This window comes from Falco peregrinus, chromosome 9 (genome assembly GCF_023634155.1).
Source record: "Falco peregrinus isolate bFalPer1 chromosome 9, bFalPer1.pri, whole genome shotgun sequence".
NCBI classification, from domain to species: Eukaryota; Metazoa; Chordata; class Aves; order Falconiformes; family Falconidae; genus Falco; species Falco peregrinus.
The window spans coordinates 7866372-7890064 of NC_073729.1; the positions used below are offsets into that span (position 1 = coordinate 7866372).

At 38.2% G+C, this 23693-nt stretch overlaps 1 protein-coding gene across 7 annotated transcripts in view; it reads right to left on the bottom strand.

Moving 5' to 3' along the window:
* The window catches only part of INSC (INSC spindle orientation adaptor protein), a 140938-nt gene that overhangs the window by 80152 nt on the left and 37093 nt on the right, over positions 1 to 23693 (bottom strand). For 5 of the 7 annotated variants that reach the window (XM_055814526.1, XM_005236279.4, XM_027785040.2 and 2 more), the window contains one exon: positions 17929 to 18022. The exons of 1 other annotated variant lie outside the window; for it this stretch is intronic. In XM_055814526.1, the coding sequence (XP_055670501.1) occupies positions 17929 to 17981 (53 nt within the window). In that variant the 5' untranslated portion in view covers positions 17982 to 18022. Of the gene's footprint in view, positions 1 to 2656; positions 2732 to 17928; positions 18023 to 23693 lie in introns of those variants that run through there. One more of the 7 variants, XM_027785043.2, reaches the window with a different exon arrangement.

Below are 23693 nucleotides of genomic sequence, written 5' to 3' on the forward strand. Positions count from 1 at the left end.
CAGTTTTAATGTACCAGACTTAACTTGCAGTCATAATGAGAACTGCACATATATGCAACCCATGCTAGTCAAAAACCCAGCATCCATGGGTTAATAACAGGCCAAATATCTCCTGACTTAGACCATGAAGTAGTTTCTTTAACACATCTTAACTCCATATCCTATCTGCTAGCCATTTGCTATTCTAACATTGTCTCATGCAGTAAATTCTGCTGGGAACATTTGCCTAACAATGCATATAAACATATATATTCAGAAAAATATTAGGACTTTTATACTGAACTTAGGCTCAAGCCATCACTTCAGGGGATATTTTTAAGAAACAGAAGTTGACAGAGAGAAAGACCTTCCTCTGCTGGTTTCAAATACTTCAGTGGAATAGACAAGAAACATCTTTATGCAGAGGTAAAACAGGTATCTTTGAAATCTCAAATATTCAAACAGAAGACCATTTCTCAGCCAATTGTAGTCAAAATTCCTGTTAATCTGTTGCACAGCTTCAGAGTTGAGAAAACCAAATGTGAAGACTTGATAAACAGTCCTACAACACCTCCTTATTTCCCTTCATTGTATTTGCAGACCTAAGCTGTTGTGAAATGATCATCTTATGCTTGTATACAAGGTTTATTCAACTTTCTACCTTCATATTTCTTGAGGACACTGCAAAAAGTAAGTTCTTAACGGAATTCTTTAGGCCATGCTAAATAATCTCTGGGTCACACTACTATTAGCTGGGATACCTTTTGATTGCCTCATCACTCAGTGCACTACTTGTCTATCCCTTGCGCAGGTGCGTAATAGTGACAGCATTCTGAGCACCACAGCTTCACAGGCACCCAGGAAAAAAAGTTGGGAGAATAGTGTTATGGCAAATATCAGTAGTACTTTACTGTCCATTAGAAAAAAGTTTGACTCTTTCTGACATAAAAGAACCTCTGAAATCCTAACATGTCTTCTCTTGTGTAACTGTAGTAAATTAGCTAATCTGTACCACATTTATCTGCTTGAAGTAGAAAAACTTGTCCTAACAAGCTGCAGGGATGTATACAGACCTCTGATGATAATGGGCTGTTTCCACTGTTAAAGCTCTTTGAGGTATAAAACATAACTAGGCTCACTTCTAGTTATAGATTACTTAATGACCGCATTTGGGAAGCAGCACCGCTGTACTCCAGCGCAAGAATGATTGGGGGCTATATATAGGTTCAAATAAAGCTAAGGTTAACATACCTGCAGAAAGCATGTATGATTCTTGTGTTATGTTTGTGAAATATTATACGTGTTCCATCTTATCAGTTTTCTTTCCCGATTTATTTAATGCCTAGGTGATTATATTTGCCAAAGACATTTCTTCAAAGTATGAAGCAGGTAATAAATGTAGAGGCATATGGGAAGTGTTAAAGGTGGCTTCACCTGTTCTTCATACGGGCTTCCAAGTAAGCAGACTTTTACAACAACACGGGTGTGTGTCCACATACAAACACACATTGATGGAGGGCACAGATGAAATGCTTAGTAGAGTGACGTGACACCAAGCATAAACAAAGCTAATACACATGGAGGGACAACCTCCCTGCGTGGTTTTCTTTGTAACCTTTGTAAGCAATTCTGAGAAAATCTCAGCTCAAGTGTCATTGTCAAAAGCATCATGTATTGAAAATGGAAAGAGCAGTGACACAAAAGCATTCCTTGAGACACACTGGGGGGACCGCAGGAAAAATAGTTCTATGTAAAAAATAAATTATAACCCTCAAAGAGAATAGATCACTCAAAAAATGCCCACAAAAGAGAGAAGTAGAGAGGACAGACTAAGAATGGAACTAAGTTTTTGAAATGTATGGAGCCACTGCATTTTTCCGAACGCAGTTTACAGCTTCTTTCTGGAGACACAAGATCCTGCACAGATTTGCTAGAAAAATAAACTGAAATTAAGTTTTCTATGCTATTGCACTATGAATAGTGTACTGAATGTATATCATACATATCCTGACATTGTATCAAATTAAAAAGCAGATAGCCAAATGCTGTCCTAAATTTTAATTGAAAAAAAAAAAAAAAAACCCACAACTTCAGAACTCTCCAAAGACCTTCCCTGTTTCTCTCACAAGCACATACATGTACACACCAAAAATTAAATTGTAAGCAGAGAGCAATATCATTTTTAGATGCTGGAAAGTTCACAGAGATAACAGGAGAAATGGCTTGAACTCTTGTCTCCCATTATAAAGAGAGTAATTAAGCTTTATTACTCCAGTTTCCCACCTCCTGAGGACATGGGGCCTGATTCATCCTACTTGGCACGAGCAAAAGCTGAGAGTGGGTGCAGCTGCAGTATAGCTCTGACCCTACTGCAGACAAAGCAACTGTCAGTCTGCTTTAGCTTTCACCTCTGCTACCATAGTCATTATAGCACACACAAAGCACTGGTGATGCTGTGTGCCTGCAAACTTCCTCCATGTGTGATATTCTGGCACATTTAAGCTTACGTGCTATACTGCATTGGGATCATTTGAAGAGGTGTGTAAATTGATATTGAGGTCTCAATTTAAATAGTAAAAAATGCTCAATTTGAGCATTTACTCAGGGCTCTGCATTTGAAGCATCTGGAACTACAGTAGAACAATACTGCGTCTGATGCACATTTTTAAATACTTACCTCTTTTGCAGCAGGGCAGCGGTGTAGCAGTTTACTCAGTTGGACTATCTTCACATTTTACCAAGAAAAAGGTCACCCTACAGTTGAACCACAGAGAACATTCAGTGCAGTTCCAGCCCTTCTTAGCAGAACAAAATGCTTGGGGGAAAAAATAGCTTATTTTCGCCTGGCAGTAGCACACTGATTTCTTTCCATGTTGTTCCTGGTTCTTTAGCCAAGAGCAATACAATTAGACTCTCTACCCAGCAAAACCAGGAGTGTTTCAACGTAATCACTTCCTGATTCATTCTCACAACATAAATACAGCCCTTACCCCTTCACATCAGGACTGTGCCACAGGAAGTTTCCACAGCCTTAAGAAAAGTTTGTTTCCTTTAAATGAGATAGAAAACCCAGCTTTATGCCTGAACCATTATTGAGGGAAGGTTCTATCAAAAGAATGAAAAAAAAAAAAAAGTGAAGAGACATTGCCATTTTTCTCCATAATGACTTCCCACTAGGTGCACTGAGATATTTAATTTTATTAAATAGTAGCATAAAAATATTGTTACCTGAAATCTGGAAGTCTGAAGACTTCAATGATATTCTCAAGATTACAAACCCAACTTAAACACCTGTGAATAAAGGACTTTTGACTGTTGCAGGCTGAATGCTTGTAATATTCACTAGGTCACTGCCAAGGTCTCATCCTTTAAATCTTAAAGACAGGACAGTATGTCAGATTTTATACTGAAAATTTTAGCCTTAGTAGTTTGATCTAAATGAATTAAATTTGAAAGTGGCTTTTAAAAAGGTGTCATTTTGCATCAATGGCACAAAACAGAAATTTCTGATCTTGAATTCTGAAGCCACTGCCCCAGAATTTTCACGCCTGGACTATAAGTCAGCCTGCAGACAACTATGGCTCCATTACTTTGGGATCCTGACAAATAAGAGTAACAATCTGAATAGGTATCATTAGCTGAATTTACTGCTTACTGATTCTAATATTTTCCTGCCCTTTGCTTTTTATTCCACTCTCTCCCCGCACCCCTCCAACACCCCCCCCACCCCCTGCCCCCCTTCATGCTTACCCAGAAGCAAACTGGCTAACACATACAACATTTAAATCAATTTGATCAAAGTTTGGAAAACCAGTTGTCATGGTTTAACCTGAAACCAGGACACCAGTCTATAAATACATTAAAAGTATAAACATTTTTGTAAAAAGGTGAAGAAACAGGAAGAAATCACCTGCTGCAAGCAGGAGATGGAACTACATTTCACAAGATTCTTTCCAAACCTCCTCCTTTGATTTAAATAAATCTCAGAAATCAAAGGTGAATTAGTGAAGTCATTAAAACAGTAATTTCACATACTGAATACAGATTTATCCTCTTCACATATAAACTGTTTCCCCTCAATGAAGATGACACAATTCTAATTCCAATCTAATAAAAATCTAATTCTAATAATTTCACAGGATTAAAAAAAAGAAAATTTTACACCAAAAAAAAAGGGTAACATTCTGGCTACTTTTTCAAAGCTGCTCAGCTATGCTATAAGGGCAAAAGAAGGTCAAAATCTTCTGTGATGAGAATATCTGAGGCTCTCTGGCCACAAGCTGGAAGTAGTCAGAGAAGTCACAGACCACCCCGTTCACTGCCAGTGTGGTGACTCTATTGGCAGGCCTGTGTGTTGGGAGACCACAGACCCTGTTAAAACTTACCATTTATTTCTCCCAGTTAGCATTACACTGTTTTCTGCAGAATATTTTTTAAAATTAAAAATTTGATGGAATATTGCACTGTGAATGTTTGCTTCCTGGCTAGTTAGAAGCCATGGATGCATAATCATGTAATAATATCCTTTACTTTTCAATTTATTTACTTTAAAAATACAGATAAACCAAATTAATTTAACCTTCTTGCATAAGTAGTATCAAAAATATTTTTTAATTGCTGTAACAAAGTAACTTACTTCCTGCATCAAGGCTCCAAATTGGATCTAAAGTTCATTTCAAAGTGCAAGCTAGTTAAATTCCAAAAATGAAACATTTACATGTGCCCAGATGATACTGAACGAGACATTGTTGCTCTGTAGCACTTCCCAAAATGTTGCTTTCAGCTATCTTGCTATCCACTGAATAACCTCAATCTACTTTGATACCATTTCCTAGTTCTCCCCTTCTTCCTCCGATAATTTTCTCAACTTTCCCCTGTTCTGCTCCTGTCTATTCTGAGCTCAGTCCTGCTGCCATTGAAGATAATAGAAAAATATTTCCATTACCTTCAGTTGGACAGAATATTATGTTCTTGATGCAGATGTTTCCTATATTTCCATTGTACCCCTGGAATAACTTCAACAATAAAGTATCCACAGAAAGCAAGTTAAAAAAGTTCAAATACCTGAAGAATGGTCTATACATGCAACATAATAAAAAGTTTTTTCTTTAAAAATAAGTAAAAGATTGCATACCTAAAGTCCTTTAGGCACAGTGCCCTAAATAAAATAACATACATATATAACATATACACACACACACACACACACACACGTCATCACACTCTTTAAAAATTCTGTAAGGAGCTAAAAGAATCAACTGGTATTGCTAACAGTCACATTTCAGCTTAATGTTAAACTCCTGTATGCATTTCACTCCATCACTCCAAATCCCTCAGGGTTAATATGAGCTCAGAAATCCAACTGCTAACAGACACTAGTAAATTTAATGAGACTAGAAATGAGGTCAGACCAGCACATTCCTTAAGATCACTAAACTATTTGTCAAAAAGGGAAAAAAGAAAAAAAAAAAAACGTTTACAAAGTTGTTGCATTGTTCTGCTAGCTTTCGTAAATCTGCTCGTTACAGGTTACTGAACAACAGACTGCAATATCCTCCCACCATCCCCAGGCAGCAGTGAACCAGATTAAGAGAGACCAGGCAATTAAGTAAGGAAGAAAATCCCAGGAAATGTGAAGTGACAAATATTGTATTTAACACAATATGGTACTAGTATTTCTAGCAAATAGCTGAGAAGACAAGTCATAGTAAGATCATTAAAATATCCTTAATGAAGTGATTTATTTTTTTAAAATCAGATTGTGGGAAAACACCTCAGAAATAACAAAGTATGGGTAATTAATTATCAGCCTCTGTTATAGCCACAGTTGTAAAGACAGTTTAGTGAATTCACTTGCCAGGCAACACCACTGTAAAAATGGTGGTAAGATGTAACACATAGAAAGAACATGTTTCTGTCAACAGTAACATACTCTTCCCATTTACTGAAAGCAGCTGCTGGGTAGTATTCAACATTACCAACCTGCAGCAGTGCAACGGGATGATGCACATGTATTGGGCACAACAAGGCATATGAGGTCATAACATATCAAGTGCTACGTAAGTATAATTAAAATAGCAACTTGTGGAGATAGGCTAATAAGGACTTCCATTGCATTTCCCCAGCTGAGGCGGAGAAAGGAAAGACACAGGAAGGTAAAGTGGCTTGCCTAAGGCAAAAATATTAATCAGCATTTCAACCAGGGCAGAATCAGAAGGAATGACATATAATGCTAAATCAAAATTGAAGTTTCAACAAACCTTACTCCCCTTCTGAAAGCAGATGGCAACACTGTCTTTTCTCACAATAAGGTAATAACAAATTCAGTGAATCTGCTTTCTTGAGCATTAAGATCCCTTCATTAGTCTGATCTCTTTTCAAGTTGCATGGAGGTGTATTCCCATTAAGGAAGACCACTTGGCTCTCTTCCCTCTTGGTTAGCACAGTGAAGTTGTATGTCCCTGGAACACTTCAACAAAGCTTACATTTTATACAGGAAAGATATTTCAGGTATACTTAAGTCAACAGACAGGATTTCATCCTTAATTGCCTTCTAGGGCTAACAAGAACGATTGCAGCTACTTTACTAACATGATGAGAACAATAATATAGCTCAGCTGCTAAAATGAGGCACAAAAGTGTGGATCTTTATTCTTGGCAGTGGAATACTAAATTCAGATTGCTTGGTATGCACAAAATTGCATAGAAAGTCAAGATCTCCCAGTAGTTTTGCAAAACAGGTAAAAACCCCATACTGTAAATGTAAAAACAAAGATACAGCCTTTACTGTAATTTGTCTAAGTTCATAAAGACCTGTAAAGTAATCAAGTTAAAGATTAAACACTGCATGCTCAATGTTTTCCTTGTAAGCTGTACTGTTCATAGCTAATATATGTAACTTTGCATTCCTGAAGGCTCCTTATAACTTGCAAACAATTTCATGTGTGACCAAACTTGCTAACAAATAAAAAAAAAATTTCTAAGATTCACACCAAAACCTGCAGTCAGTGCAGCAAAAAACTTCTCTGTACAGTTCACAGGCAGGGCTTGAGGACTCCTATACTTATGTGGAACAGAATAGGAACAAGGATGCAGCCAGTTTCAGGATGACCTGCCAAAGAAGGCTTTACCATTTCCAGCTCACAGTTCTTACACGCAGGAGACAGCATCTGAAGGCAGCCTCAACCCCTTCAATGCAGCATCACTGCCGGGCACACAGCATTGCTCTGCGACCACATGAGACATGACTGCAAGATACGGGCTTGAGTTCTGAGAGACACAGCCCTCTGAGTTCTTCCCATTCTTAAGGGCAAGACTGACCACTCCTTATCTTGTGTGTCACAAGACATCAAAGTATCATGATCCTTGTTTCTTACTCTATACTCCTTTTTCCTTTTTAGCCATATAGCTGCTGGGAGAGGTTCCTTCTGCATATCCCTTCCCCACAACTAACACACTGGGTTCAGAAAGAATATGCTTGCAGTTCAGGCATAGTATTCTTCGATGCCAGGAAACACACAGACAATACAGAATCCAAGAATGTGGCTCCTACCAGCTATCAACAGCGGAAACATTGTTACATAACATTATTGCCCAACAACAACTCAACCAAAAAGAGCCATTTAACTTTCATGGTAGATTTGGGAGGTTTTTCCTAAGGCTTTGCAGCAAATAAGCAAGATGCCTGGATACTTTACTTAAGATTGTACCAAAACTAGACAGTTTCAGGTTTTGAATTTTGTCCTTTTTTTTTTTTTTTTAGGGGGGTATGTGTGTGTCTGCACGCATGTGGGACACAACCTGTGAACAAAAAAGGAAGACTGTTAACACTAAAACAGGTATAAAGTGTAAATCATTATAATAATAGACAGACAATGCTGAAATAAAATTCTGAATTAAAAAACAAAGATGACAATATAAATACAATCACTTTACAATTTAAAAATTCCATGAGCTTCACATAGTACAGCTGATACATCCCAAAATTCCAAGAATCCATCCACATTACTATACACATAGACTTCACAAAGCAGATAAATATCAAATTGCAGTAAAAATATTTGGTAGACAAAAAGAAATCAAAGCGTTTGTGTCAATTAATGCATCATTCACATTGTTAAATTCACAAACAAGACAGACTACTCCCACATGCAAGATAAAAACTTAAACACATAACTAGCAAGACTGTCTGCTGAAAACAGAGCACAGACATCCAACAGGAATGGTAGAATAACGTGTAACCCTGATCAGCATTTCTTCATAAATGTGCTACAGAAAAACAAGTATGATGAAGATTGGAATGCAAGTAAACATAGCCAACCACAAACAACACACGAATTCTTTGCAAAGGTCTGGCTAGTACTAGGGAAAATTTGCAGAAGCACAAACCACAGAGTCAAAGCCATAAAAAAACGGCTGGAAGAACTAGCTAAAGGGTGTAAAATTGTCAGGATTACTGATTTGATGTCACAATGAAAGTTTCATGCAATAGTTGTGAAGATACGGTCAGAAAGCATCATCTATATCTAGCAGATAAGGTAACCTAACATTCAGGCAAGTCCTGTTGCTGTTATTTCAGACATTAATTTGAGGGTACTTTCTGAAAAGGATACCAAGTCCCAAACACAGGACATTTGTCAGGCGAACAGGGACTGCAATTTCTCTAACACACAAAAAGAGTTTTCTATAAACTTTATCTATAAACTCCCACATTTCAAAAAAATGCATTCTGAAAATAATCAGCCAAAGTTCTATGGTTAAGCTTACACCAGCAGGAGCTTGACCTCTTTACAGTGCTTGTATGCCACATACTACATATGTGGTTTGTATATATGTAGTATTGCCACATACACATACTACGAAATGTTACTGACCCTGACAAGAGGGTTTAAAGATAAAACTCTTAACTGTCTGTAAGGATGAAAGATGATACTTAATCACTTTAAAAGTTCACAACTAACAGTAAGCCACAAATATGCAGTCCCAACTTTCACGAAAAAAAGGTCTAGTGAGGCCAGTTGAACAGATTGTTTAAATTCATCTATTTGTTCACATTTTAAAGTCATCGTAATTTCACAATTACTATAATAGAGAATTATTCAAATTGTCTTCAGATTAAAAGCCAGAATTCTTTTATGACTTCTATAGTTCAACATAAAATATTTTACAGCATAGCTCTGGGAAGCAATATAGTATGTTTCCATAGCATGCTATACAACTGAATATAAAGATACAGTGATAAAACTATCAGAATGAAAAAGTTAGGAAACATCTTGTATTCTGGCAAACTTGTACTTTTATCCATTTTTGGGGTGTGCAATTGAAATGCAATTATTTTACTGCCTGCAAGCTAAACTGCTGACCTGCATTTTAACATCCTGGATGTAGGAAGAGACATTTTATCCAGGGATTCAAAACAAAACCAAAAGATATCTCTTGATTTCATATTCCTCATGAATGCCACCCAAGTGATGGCAAATCAATAGTCACTACTTTACTAACCTCGTCCTTTGGATTCAGTCTGCTAGCATACCTGAAAATCCTTCCCAGAGGGGCCATATGAATACACAAAATCTGCGTTAACCACCATCAAAACTCCCACAAACAACCCAGCTTTCAGTTTGGTTACAGGTGGAATATAAATCACTAAAATCAGATATACTCCGTAGTAAAGCAAGCTGCCTTTCTAAAGCTATAAAATTCTTTGCAGAATTGTTATAGGTAACAAAGTGAAATGAAAAGAATACAAGGTCATTAAATGAGGCATCATTAGTGTCTTGAGCTATGCAATAACTGAATTTATTCCTTGTCACCCGAAAGTAACTTTATTGCTTTATTGGCGGAGCACTTTCTCTGTAGTACTCTTCTCCTACAGCTTACTGCAAAAAGAGGTGTTGTGTTTTGTTTTTTTTTAAAGAAATTCAATTCCCCAGCAAGCATTCCATTCTTGAATGGTTTTTAAAAATTTATAGTGCAGTGATTCACAAGAGTCATTCATAAGCACATTGAACTTAGAACTCTGCAAATCTTCAGTTCTAGCTCTTGTATTATAGATAACATTCATTTTTTTCCTCTATAGTTTTTTACAATCTTTATCCGAATGCTTTAGAACAGCCACAAAATACAAGTTCCTGACATCATCCAAATAAAACTGATTATAGGGAATTGTGGTGGGTTAACTCTGGCTGAATGCCAGGTGCCCACCAAAGTTGGTCTATCACTCACCTCCTCAACCAGCCAGGGGAGAGAAAATACAACAAAAGGCTCATGGGTTGAGATAAAGACAGAGACATCACTCAGCAATTATCATCACTGGCAAAACAAACTTGACTTGGGGAAATTAGTTTAATTTATTACCATTCAATTTGGAAAAACACCTTCCCCCAACCCAGGACTGACAATTCCCAATTTCTCTACCTCCCCCCCCCCCACGAAGCGGCACAGGGGAACAGGGATTACAGTCACATGTTGTTTCTGCTGCTCCTTCCTCCTGACGCTCTTCCCCTGCTCCAGCATGGGGTCCCTCCCACAGTAGTTCTCCATGAACTATCCTTCCCACAGGCTGCAGTTCTTCACAAACTGCTCCAGCGTGGGTCCCTTCCACAGGGTGCAGTTCCTTCAGGAACAGACTGCTCCAGCACAGGTCCCTCACAAGGTCACAAGCCCTGCCAGCAAACCTGCCCCAGCCTAGGCTCTTCTCTCCACAGGGCCCAAAAGTCCCGCCAGCAAGCCTGCTTCAGCACAGGCTTCCCGTGGGTCACAGCCTTCTTTGGGCATCCCCCTACTCTGGCATGGGCTTCTCTACAGGCTGCAGGTGATCTGCTCCACCATTAACCTCCATAGGCAGAGGGGGAGAGCTTGCCTCACCATGGTCTTCACCACAGGCTGCCAGGGAATCTGCTCCGGTGCCTAGAACACCTCCTGTTCCTCCTGCACTGACCTGGGGGTCTGCAGGGCCGTTTCTCTCACACATATCCTCACTCCTCTCTTCTGCTGGTGCAAAATTATTTTTTCTCCCTTTTAAATTATGTTATCCCAGAGGCTCTGCTACTGTCACTGATGGGCTCAGCCTTGGATAGCAGTGGGTTCATCTTGGAGCTGGCTGGCATTGGCTTCAGTGGACATGGGGGAAGCTTCTAACACCTTCTCACAGAAGCCACCCCTATAGCTCGCCCTCCACTACCAAAATCTTGCCATGCAAACCTGCTACAGGAATGTAAGATTCAAATTAGCAGGGCAAGTTCTATACACAGCAAGTAGCCTGTAAAATACAAACAGGAACTACAACTGTTGTTTTCTACTTTGCATGGAGTGCTTGTCAGACAGGAAGTTTAGTTTTGCAGATGTAGGTGGGAAAAGCCAGAAATACAGAACAAGCCACTGAAAAACAGCGGCAGATACTGTAGGAAACCGTGAAATAGAAAGAATTCAGCCCTTAGAGAAGGTGTCTATAAAGTGTAAGGATGTATACAATCACCGATTAGACAAAGCATTTACAGCACTTGTACTTAAACATGATTTTATAATTAATTATGAACTTAAGCACAGTCTTAACAGTTGTGCATACTTACAAATGGATTGCTCATTCTTGAAGAGTCAAGTGCTATTAAAAATAAAATGAAAAAGGCAAATTTTGTGAGGACAGGCACTAGTAACAGAAGTGGTAACTAAGTGCAGAAGCCATGCAGATACAAAGTAGAAAGGTAACAAGAACAGATAGTTTAAAAAAAGAATAGACCAGAATGAGTTAAATGGGAATAACCTTTATTCAGGTTATTTACAGAAGCCTAATCCCTAAGAATCATTTAGCTGAGAGGTTCATATCTAAGAAAATAGGTAGCTAACCGAAAAGGAAATGTTTCAATGAACTGACATGCAACCAAACAAGTTGCTGCCCAAAATTCAGTCAAAACCAGAGCTTCACTTGAACTCAGGCCAGATGAACAGGTGGCATCAAAACCTAGATTCCCATCACATACAGAATACAAGGGGCAAGATTCATTGACTAGCCGAATAAAAAGGAAAATATCTGTGCAATTTTGGCCAAGACTCAATTTTTATGACTGGATAACATAATTTCCCTGCCTTCAACTCTTGAGAACTAAATCACCAAGTATTTGTGAAATTTTAGACACTCTAGGGATAGAAACCCAGTAGGTGGATTCATTCTTTTCCTGACAGCCTTATTTGGAGTTCTATTTCTTAATAAAAAACTTCTGAACACAAGATTAAATATGTTGAAAGGCTCTTCACATATCTTATACCTCAAACTCAGTTTGTTATCAAAAGACCTCTTCTCAGCCACAGGAAGCTCCAGAAGCAAAATCTGATGTGAATAGTCCTTGAAACAATTCAGTTCCTGAACAGGTAGAAACGTATCTTACTCTACAAAGATTTTTTATTTGTTTTTAACCATACATCTTCCTTCCTAGGAATATTTTGCCACGTGTTGGGTTTCCTTGCATGAGGAATGCAGTTTCAGTTATTAAAAAAAAATCCATTTTACAGTGCTATGTTTTTCATCTCATATGCCCATATGTTCCATAAAGTTCTGCAAGTCTGTCACCCTAATTTGGCAGAGAAACAAGTGGAATCCAATGCAGTTTCTGCAGCATAGAAATTCTGAATTTCTCTTGCTTGTATTTCAAGTCTCACCCTTCAGCAAACTTTATCTGTCAATTCCAAACTAGGTCTCAGTACCTTAAGCTACTGTTAACTCAAGAGCCATCGCAGTGTAAGCCTTGCAATAGGTCTGTTGCTATGTTGCCATCTCAGCTGTGTGAAGGCTTCTTGCACAGACCTTCCTAAGGCCCTGTTCTTGCTGCATGTTAGAGAAACACATTCCTCAGCACAAACTATTATTTCTGAAAATGTTTCAAATCTGAACTTGAAGAGCACATCGATTTTTGTGAATTACACTGGCAAATACCAGCTACTGGGTTTGGTCGTGGGGGTTTTTGTTTGGTTTTGGGGGAGTTTTGTTGTTCTTGGTTTGGTTTTGGTTGTTTTTTGGTTTGGGGAGGGGGGGTGCGGGTGGTGGTGGTGGTATTTTTTAACTACTCCATCTATTTCAGGGTACTTGAGTTTGAGGCAAGATGGTTATAATTCTACCTGGACTTAAAAGACATACTTCTGTTAAATCAACCATGTTCTTGCTTTCATTGTAAAGTCATGCCTATGACAGGATTTTTGAAGTAATTTTATGAATCTCCCATGTTCAGTAATTTCCATCATGTCTTACATAGTGTACAGACCAGATATAGTCACTACAGCTTGTACAGCTCCTTTCACCAGAGACAGCATGCATGCACAGTGAAGAGATCTCCAGCTGTCCCACCATGCAGATATACAAAAATAAAACTGCAATAAATAGAAAAACTTAAGATGAGTAAGAAGTAGGCTAAAAAAACCCAAAAGGCATACTGGAAAGATTTCTTAAAAGCTGACAGATATTCTGACACTGATATACTTAATAACAGAGGACATGTTAATCTGAACTTACATAACAGGACACCCAAGTAGATCCTCTACAGAAGTTACCAGAACACCTGCAGATACATAGTACCTTTTAAAGAGCAATGCAGGGCTATAAATATGCATGGCATGACCTCATTCATTGTTCTTTCATAGGATAATGTTCTTTAGTTCAACAAAAAAAAAAAAGGAAGAAAGTAACAAAAGGAGGAAGGACTGTCTTTTGGTTAAGAACCGGGAGACAGGAAAGCTAGATTCTATTTTTGGCTCTGCCACAGAAGTCCATTATGGCAAACTTTTCCAGCTTTAGGGTATCAAATCAAGGAAGTGATTTTGAGAGATGAAATGCTACAGAGGACTTAACCACAAGTACCTATATTTGAAAGGTTTGCCTTCTTTCTCTGCCTCACCTCCATCTGAAGCAGTGATAAAAATTTGCATCTATATCCCAATGTTGATGTAAACTTCCATCAGAAAATAACAAAATAATAGTATTAAAAACAGGAAAAATGAACTAATTCTAGACAACTATTAGGTTAAACTTACTAGTCCTCATACACAAAGTATTGGCCTTTTATAAACAAAAAAAAACCCCAGACCTTTAAAGAATCAGCATTGCCCTTGGTTTGTATGGAAGTTGAAATTATAACTTCCAGTATCATCATTCATTTTTGAAGCTGTAAGGATGTTTAGACAATGTATTAAACAGTCTAGCAGTGCTGTATTTTTGAGGATAAGGAAGACAAATTCTCTCTGCCCCACACCCACTTCATTTTCCAGAGTACCTCCAAGATATATAGTCTAAATTTCAACATCTTTCAGCAAGATAAGGGGTTTTATCAGTTTGGGATTTTTGGTTTGGTTTTTGGTTGATTTTGATATTGTTTGGGGTTTTTTGGTGGTGGCAGTGGCAATGGGGTTTTTACCTGATTTCTGTACAAGAACTTCCTTTATTGCTTTTTCAAAAATGTCTAATCATACTGTATTTCTCACAGGTGCAACACTGAACTGAACATGTAATCTAAGAAGCAAAAACAGTGTCCAATTTCACTTCTTGTTATGAGTACTTTTTCTTTAGCTGAATGACTTCAGATTCAGCGCTCCAAATGTTGACTTTAGTTTACCATCCCATATGGAAAGTACAAGAAACCATGATCACAACAAAAACCCTGTGTAATTTACAATTTTAACTTTAAGAAAACAAAAGGCCAATGAACTTTCATTAGACAGGGCAGGGGGAGAAGAAAAGAAAGGCAGCTTCTTTTACATTGGCTTTCCCATCTGGAAAAACCTCACCAGAAATATGGAAAAACAATACCAATAGAAAGATGTGAGGAAAGAAAGAGTCATGACATTTTTCAAAAGCTATACTAAAATAACTACTGTAGAACAGGGATACACACATCTCTAAGGAATATATCCACACTTCACAGGCAGTAGTGAACTGGCCATCACTTAGGGCAACAGATTATTTTTTATGGTCCTGTAAAGTGCTTTGTGTAGGACTACTGACAGATTTTTGAGAGTAACTAGATCAATTCTTTAGAAAAGTGATCCACTTCCAACTCTTTTCACTCCTAAGAGTCAAAACCATCACTAATTTTAAGTTCCTAACGTGCTGAAACAAAAAATAAAGTTTGTTACAATTATTGTTTTTTCCTCAGGATATAGTTTTAAATACTGTATCAATAGCAGTCTAGATGTCAATTAGAGAAAGCAGGTCTGACAGTATGTTAGAAAACCACTAGCACAGTGACTCAATACCCTAGAGACTTTCCAATACAAGCTGTGATTTCCCACAAAATCTGAGGTGAGAGAAGAGTGTAAATGATTCATGCAGCATAGAGACTTGGTTTCAGTCCCCAGCTCTAAATTCCTTATACAACCAAGATAACTTGACTTTAATAGCTGCTGTGGAAACACTTGGAATCAGTTTATATGTGTATGGTACACTTTTCCTATGTATCAGATATTGTTGCTTGGAGATGTGTCTGCTTTTACTCCTGAAAGATTCTGACATAAATATGAAGCCAGACATAGCTGTGGTGCTACACAGGACTAACCTCAGCTGGATTTGTGTTACCTTTTTCTTGTGACAGGACACAACAGTGTATGCCCTTAAGTGAATTCAAGTCCCTCTCAGAAAAAGCAGAAGTATGACCTGGAATCCTTAGACAGGCATACATCCTATGTTTGGCTACAGGGACAATAAATACATAATACTTGAATCTTGTTAACTCTTTTGAAACCTGACTTAATCCTTTGAAAATCCCTATAGGATTCATATCACTCCTTTCTCCAACCCAGTGAAACAACTTAATCTCACATAAATTCCATTTCTTTGGAAAAGCTATTATGTTGACTGTTTAAAAAAAAAATAAAGAGAAGCATTTTGTACAATTCCTGGGCTTTATTGATCTAGTCCATACTGTGTTATGTTTTTAACCTAAGAATTTTGCAGAAATATTTCCTCATTTTCAGTTCCTGCCTACCTGTGCCTTCACCTGCATCACCACTGACAACTTCAGCCTGCCCATCTTGTTACATGGGCTTTCTCATAAATAACTCAAAGGGAAAAAGGATTCTCTTTAAAAATAACAACAGAAAATAAGAGCTTTTTATTTTCTTGAAGGTGAGGGGATATTTATTTATTTTTAAGTTTCACTATATAGAATTGCCCTGCTGAGCCAAGCTGTTTGCCAGAGCGTAGTGTTTGCTGTAAGGCCTGGGCCAGATCACTGCTTGTGCTAAGTAAGATACATGGTAGCATAGAGTCAAAGTAAGGTGGCATGGTTTTGTTCACATAGCATGGCAGAGTTCTGCTTCCCTGAATGCAGTAGAACTGACCTGCAGGCAGTTTCCTTTTCCAGAAATCTCTAGCTTACAAAATTCAAGGCTTTTCAGTTCTGTGTTGCTGTTACCTTTGAGTGCTGCATGCATTACTCTTACTCCACATTTCTAGGTGTTAGCATAGAGAGCCTGCAGCTAATTTCTCCTTTTATGTATTGGGAGACAAAATTTGCACCACCAACCTGGATCAGCCCTTGTCACCCACAGAACCTACTGCCTTTGGTTCCCTTTGCAGCTAGTTTGCTACTGTAATAAGTGGCTTTACTGGTCCATTTTGCAACCTAAGTTCTTGGCATAGAAGTTAGCATTAACAACTACTTTGACTTTTGATCCAGGATTCAACTTCTGGAACCCATTAATTATCACCAAGCAATCAACCCCTATGTCTGTCACCTCATCTGACCATTGGGTTAGCCTGAGCATTTGCATAGCAAAGTCATTAGTCTGTCTTCACTACTGTGTGCATCTGAAGTGATATTCCATGGCTCCATCCCATGGAAGAAAATGAAACAAGGCAGGATACCTCACTGCTGTTTATGCTAGTCCACTCCATGCTGGGGTATTCAAGGCTCCTAGGACTCACTTATTTCCAAGGCAAGTTGTGGCCAGAATCTAATGAACAGTACCAGTTAGCTTGGCACCCGAGATCCCCAAACCATGTTCCTCCACACAGTATTTCTTCCAGAAGACAATATACTTATGATTTTACTGTGACTGTGAACTTCATGGCATTACCAAAGTATCAGCTGGAAGACTCTGGTAGGGGAATGTAGAGAAATACCAAATTCCCAATGAAGAAAAGCATTTCATTTTGAGGTTGCATGTCAGCAGCAAGTTAATTATGATAAAGAATTACAATCTGACCTGAACAAAGAAGACTAGGAGCAAGACTGAAGTTTCAATCCTTTTTATTTCTGATTTTATTCCTGCATTCAGCAGACACCCCACCCCCCCACCCTCCCCCGGAAAAAAAAGAACCTGAAGAGTTGTGCTACATATCAAGACTGTAGTTCACCGAGGATGTAGAAGCTGTATTCATTACTCTTTTTTTTTTTTTTTTCTTTTCATGGAACCTCTATTATGCTAGAAGTGAAACTATACTACACAGATACAGCTACTAGATGCTGACCAACAGCCAGATTTTAAAAACTTGTTGATTAAAGTCACCAATGTCTCGTATCCCCCCAGGGCACCACAGACTGGAGAGATTATGCTACAAGCTTTGTATCATTACCATAGCTACACCTAAAGAAAGTTCACCAGGTTAAAGAAATTTCTGAAGATAGCTGAAAACTGTGAATATAGTGCAGCAAGTTCCAGCTATTTCCATCATGACAAAGAACTGATCCAGTAAATAACAGTCGCATCTCTACTGCAAACGTGTTCATCCATTTAAAATGACTGCATATTCACTGTCATGATTTACCAGGCTTCAGGTATACAAATTTGCAAATGCCTTGAGAAATACATCCCAGATTTCCACATTCATTCTCAACATTTTGTAAGAACATTACCTAAACCTGAGTTTAAAAATGAGTTTTTAAGCATCTTTGCATCCTCAAAGTGCAACTGCAGCCTTAGAAGCATTTAATCACTCAAGTCTGGATGACAGAGTGCACCACTCACCGCTGAACTGGTAATGGAAGGGAATCTAAGTGGTCCTCGCCCTTAAAAGCCATATTTATCCTATTTTCATGTGCACCTCTCCATAGGCTGGAATCTAGGAAAAAAAAAACCAAAAAGTAATTTAGTAAATCCAGGGAAACTCAGACCTCTTCAGCCCAGGGTGGCATGGCATTCTCCTACTGATCTCTGAAGCCAACTCATTAACAACAATTCAAAAGGCATCTTTTCCTCAGGCTACCACACAACTCCAGCAGATAATGAAGGCCACTAAGTAAATTTCATGGCATAAGGAACATAGGGTTTACATATTCCTGAACTTCTTGGACTATTGCACAGGTCAGAGTCATCTGGGTTGAACATTGCTGAGTTTATAGTGAGTTATTTTTTAGCCTAATTTATTTTGAATTAACTTGAACTCTGGAGGAAATAGATTTAGTATGATTGTAATTCTTCAGGTTATTGCAATCATTCTCATGAAAGAAAGCAAGTGTATATTATGATTTCAGGATCATTTTACACTACATTTAAAGAAAGGCCCTTGATGTCTAAGTTACTGAAGTAATGGATCCTTCCTTCCATGGTAAATGATTTCATTTTTCTGTTAATTTGAAATGCTGTACACATCTTTTTCCTTTTTACCTGGTGACCAAGAGATGCATCCAAACATTATTGTACTACAGAGGCAAGACAGAAGGAGAAAGGAGAAAGAGAGCCTCCCCATTTTCGCCAAAAGGAGTCATGCAGTCTCCCTTCCTCTTCTTTCAATTAGCCCCATCTTACATTACGGTATTACCTACCACAGATCAATGCATATTCCTCAGCGAAAGCCAGAGAGGACCTATCCTACCAAAAAAAGGTGAAGTCATTCCCACTCACTCACACCGCTAGAGGAAAATTAATGCAAAATATTTGAAGGAAAAGATTAATCCGTGACTCAAGAAGAACAAGGAGGAGACAGGAACAGTGAGAAAATTATGCTTTCTCAGATATGAAGAAAAAATTGAGATTGATGGATCTCTCTTGGAGAAAATACTTTACACAGGAAATTAACACTGTTTGTGTCACCAGATAAGACAGAATGTTTTTGATTTAGCCACTTGTGAAATTCTGCCATTTGGTTATTGCCTACATTCTGCAAGCTGAGTCAGCCATCATTTAAGATATTTGCCATTCCAAATTGCTCTTAATTGACACAGAGTGGTCCTCAGCATCTTTCCTAGCAAACTGATCTTGTTGCTAATGCATGTCCCTGTTTTTTTCCCCCCCAAGATCCCACTAACATTGTCCTGAGTACATAAAAGTATTTCAACCAAAGTAATGCACTCACACACTCCATCCAGTATTATCACCAGATTGCTTTGGAGACTGTGTCATCCTGTTTTCCTCCCCACCCCCTAAACTTTCCTGGAAATAAACTTAATCTTCTTAGTCCATCCATCTAATGAAAGAGTATGTTGAAATACGGGAGAAAAATCTGCTTAGAAAAAAAAAAATGGCAATTTAAGCGTTACTGAATTCTCTGATTTAGAAAGATCACAGATATTTGATAGACTGTGCCTGAAAACTTCAAATACCCAAGTATGAAAATATTAGTATGTATTCTGCTCCCATGACACACCAAGATTTGAAAAACAAGCTTCCTGTTGTTGGGTTTTTTTAAGCATTTAGCATATGATACACAGACTTCACTAACAACTGGAATACTTTTTACTAGTATAATTTTTTTCTTTGTCAAAAATACTTAAAATCATTAAATACAAATAATCATATAAAATCAGATTTACTGGAAATAGCCAATTATCACCATCTTCATTTGGAGAAGACACCCTTAATCAAAGATGAACACATCTGCATAAAATCTTAATTGCTGATTAAGTTTTCCTCTGCTATATACTACCATGTAAAGGACCAAGAAAATAGTCTTTCAGCCTGTAGAAGTACAGACTTCATGGACACCAGCTATCTCTTTCCGCTCAGCATCAGGCACAAGATTTACCTTCTTATGCTACCAACACAAAATCAACAGCTTCCCTTTGGCAAGCTAAAGCTACTTCACCATTAGCTCAGACCACTAATGATTTCTACGTGTACAGATCAAAGCATCTGCTTGTACTCCATTACTTGTGATCAGTGACATAATGTACACAGACATAAATTAGGTTATTGCATGTCAGTGTTCCCTATAAATTAGAAACCTGACAAAAACGCAGCTTTTTTACATGCTGTCTTCCCACAAAACACACATTTATATTATGGCTGAGAGCCTTTAAAACCATGATCAACTCCTACTTAGAGGTTACTTACGCTCCAGGAACAACAACAAGATGCCACACCAATATCTTAACCAAACAATCTGTCTCAAGTCTATGATTAAATATTAGCTGAAATCTTTAAGCCTAAATTAATGTAGACAACAAGAGGAAGTACTCTCCTTAAGCACCTGGCAGTCTGTCAGAGGACCAAATGTACCCCCAGGACAGCAGAGCCTGCCTAAACCCATGACTACAAGAGAGGTTGAGCCCCAGCAACTGATATGGTACAGGCTGGTCCTGCTCAAAATGGCTCCTCTGTGTACCTGGTGATTATGGTGCTCAATGGCAGATGTTCAGTTTTTGGTGTTCTCATTCATCTTTCTGGGTACAACCATACTTCCTAGTAAAAACCACGACAGGACTGATGAATCCTTCTATTTAGTTGATGCTGCTTTTTATTAAAGGCCACAACACAGTGTTGAGCTTAGTCAGCATCTCCTACTACAGCTGACCATGTAAATGACTCCCTAAGCATCGCCTTAAGTCAAAGCAAGCAGCTTTCAGAAACATCAAAATGTTTCACCTTTACAAAAAAAAAATCCTATTTAGGGTTAAAGGCTTCTTTGCTCTGGCAAATACAAGACAACTGACATGGAAGAACAAAGACACGCTGTTACTAACAAAACCACATATACCAGCAATCCATCATGATAACCTCTTTGAGGCTTTTTCTTTGAGGGACTGAAAAACAGGTAGGGCAATGTCCACAGCCTCTGCTGCAACTTCTGTCTGAGCCTCTGTGCAGAGGCACCAAGAAATTAATAGCTTTCACACAACAGTTATACACAACTAAAACAGGTGGTATGCACATGAGTCCATGCGCCTACACAAAGACTGCAAGCATACACCCATGTCTCTCAATCCTTCCCACTAGCTGCTTCCTCACAGATGATGGAGACAGTGTGGCAGCAAGCAGACCTACAGATCTGAAATAGTGCCTGAAGTCAGAGACCTTTCTCCTAATGACCAATTAAAACAACCCATCCAACTTCAGTTTTCTTAAAAACATATATATACAAAGCTTAATATATAAATGTGTATATATATATATGCATAATATATATGTAAGTATATACATACTAATAGGCAACATTAGCAGAGTTGTACAGGGAGGTTAACTTGGGTTTTTTCCCCACTGGCTTCAGTGGCCACTAGCCAGGCTCAAAACTGGTCAGAGATGCTGCCTAGGCAAACTTGTACCAAGCAAAGTAACACTACTTGTAGTTCGTGATGTTGGTCATTTTGGTACAAGTCTAAGCGACACATGCTGAAATAATAAAATTGTCATTCTTGGACTATTATATTTTTTTTAATACCTTACATAGGATTTTAGATAAGTGTCTACACATAGACTTGTATTGTAGTTATAAACAGCAATTTATAATTGCTTTAATTCCTCTGGTAGATACCAGTGTGTGTATATGGAACTAGATGTATTCAAGGCAGCAGTCTCTCATTGTGTCCTATCATTTTTCTCTTTGCCATGTCAACACTGAATTGGATTTTAAGATGTTATTTCCTCATGTTTAGTGGATAGATGTACATAAGCAGACCACCAACCACATTTCAGTCCCATCAAAGACAGTCAGCCAAAACTTGCTTTCAGAGAACTACACACAACAAGAACAAAGCATCACACCTGAAACAGCACATAAAGCATTGCTCACAGAAAAAAAGCAGTATCAGCAGAAGACGTGACCTTCATGGCCAAAACCCCCCAAAAAACATACCACCAGGAAGAGGGAACTTGTATATAAATAAGCACTAGGCCTTGATGCTGGCAACAGACACAGAGAACTAGAAGCAGCTTGAAAAAAAAACCTCAAACCAGCCCACCAATAAGTTAAAGGAGTCGTCATCTCATCCTTACACCGGCCTTGGCAGCACCTGTGAAACCTGCGCAATGCTTCATTAGTACAGCAATGTAACTGGAAGCTGTTAAAACTGGTTCCACAACGGCACACTGCTCCTGCCCTACAGGAACTCCCTGCTAGTAGTAGCCTCCTGTTGCTCAAGTCTGTTTAGCACTGGAAAGCAGCTTCTACCGTGCAACGTGGCTTTTTAGCCTTCTACAAAATATGTTATTACTGCAAAGAAAACAGATTGCGTCTTGTAAAGTCCCCCATTTTAAATTTCTTCATCATTCAACTTGTTAGCTTATATTTAACAAGGCAGAAATTAGGAGGATTTTAGCAGTCAGGATTCTGTTAGAAACGCATCCATGTCCAATAGTGTCACAGTAACAGCAGGTATTCAAGGTGAAATAAGCATGACTCATTTATTCCTACTACTGATGGCTCCAGAGAAGTACATCACAAAATTCTGTCCTAAATAATTAAGCTCTGAAACGCACAGTTAAGTTCACAATTTTTAGCTCATTCCCTACACACGTGTCCACCTTTGTAAAGGTTTAAATCAAAAGGCAAATCCATGAACTTTCACCACCCCATTCCTAACCCCTAACATCATAATTTCAACACTAAGAACATCTTAAAATAAGGTCAATCAAGAGTATCAGTTCTCTTTCTGAAAGACAAATTCATGCATCTAGCCTTTGATTATTAACAATCATCAGAATTAGAAAAGCATGTTACCTGTAAGTAATACGGTTAGCCTGAGAATAAGAAGTCATTAGCTAAAAGTAATTTCAGACTAGATATCCCTTGATTAATATGAACAGTTCCTGTCTGTAGTAAAGTATACTCTCTGTTCTGCCAAACAGTGCCTGTCCTTATTTTACAATTCCAGGAGTCTGGGCATCATTAGTTATTATTCTCCTGGTACAGAGAATAACTTAATGGAACGCTACATATCAAATTAACAGCAAAATTCTGACAGCATTTATGTGATAGGTCAGAAAGTAAATACATACACTCTGTCCTTCAGCAACACATCCAGTCTCATCACAAGTTTTTCACACTAACCATTTGAGGACTCAGGATCCCATTGTCATTTTGCATTATAACAGGTTTATGTAGGCATGAATTAACTACAATAGTAAAAGCCAACTCAGAATTAAGCTGGGTGTCACAAATCTAAGCAGCCATGAAACCAGGAACAGGAAATAAAGAGTACTTCAAACAATGTATTAAAACAGGTTGTATTAGCATAGGATCATATCTACAGATGCATGTACCGCAGTCCTAGAATGCAAAATTAAAACTAGAAAAGGTGGGAACAGACGCTACCTGCAGCATTCATTCATGTTAGCTGCTCTTGCAGAACCAATAATCAAAGAGGAAGCACTGCTGAGTAGTTTAGGTCTCACACTTCAAGTACAATCTGAAGCACAAATCCATTTTTATTCACACAGGGTTTTCTTTTTAATGTATATTTCTTCCCATCTTTTCTATTTTCTGCAGAGAGAGGATCTCATTTTAAACAAGTCTTTATCTTTGACAATACCCCTTTTTATGTATCATAGAATTGTTTGGGTTGAAAGGGACCTTAAAG